The sequence below is a fragment of the Cystoisospora suis genome, assembly GCF_002600585.1.
Source record: "Cystoisospora suis strain Wien I chromosome Unknown contig_11950, whole genome shotgun sequence".
NCBI classification, from domain to species: Eukaryota; Apicomplexa; class Conoidasida; order Eucoccidiorida; family Sarcocystidae; genus Cystoisospora; species Cystoisospora suis.
In genome coordinates, this window is record NW_027164713.1 from 1 (window position 1) to 289 (window position 289).

The 289-nt window shown below is 44.6% G+C and overlaps 1 protein-coding gene across 1 annotated transcript in view; it reads left to right on the top strand.

Annotated features, from left to right (window-relative positions):
* Positions 1-289, top strand: part of CSUI_011458 (uncharacterized protein) — a gene marked incomplete at its 5' end in the record, with an annotated part of 782 nt that continues 493 nt past the window's right edge. Inside the window, one exon of the mRNA XM_068071556.1 lies at positions 1-100. Coding sequence (XP_067916468.1) covers positions 1-100 — 100 coding nt within the window. The remainder of the gene's footprint in view (positions 101-289) is intronic.

Sequence of the window (289 nt, forward strand, 5' to 3'; positions counted from 1 at the left end):
CTATTAGAGACAAGCACCATGTATCACATGCATTCGCTCTCTCTCTCTGTGTGTTTAACGTCACTCTTCTACGGATCAGCGGGCTAAGAAGATTCCCGAAGTAGGCGAGCGTAATTGCTATCATGACGAATTCAAGACCTTCGCCTCCACACTGTTTGATGTGGTGTCTGTCTCTTCTCTTCCTCTCAACAGCTTCTCTTCGCTTTTTCTTTCTAAGCATTTCTATCAGCAGGAGAATATAGACAAATTCCTACACGTCTCTTGAGCCATCTTATCATCTGTCTCTCCC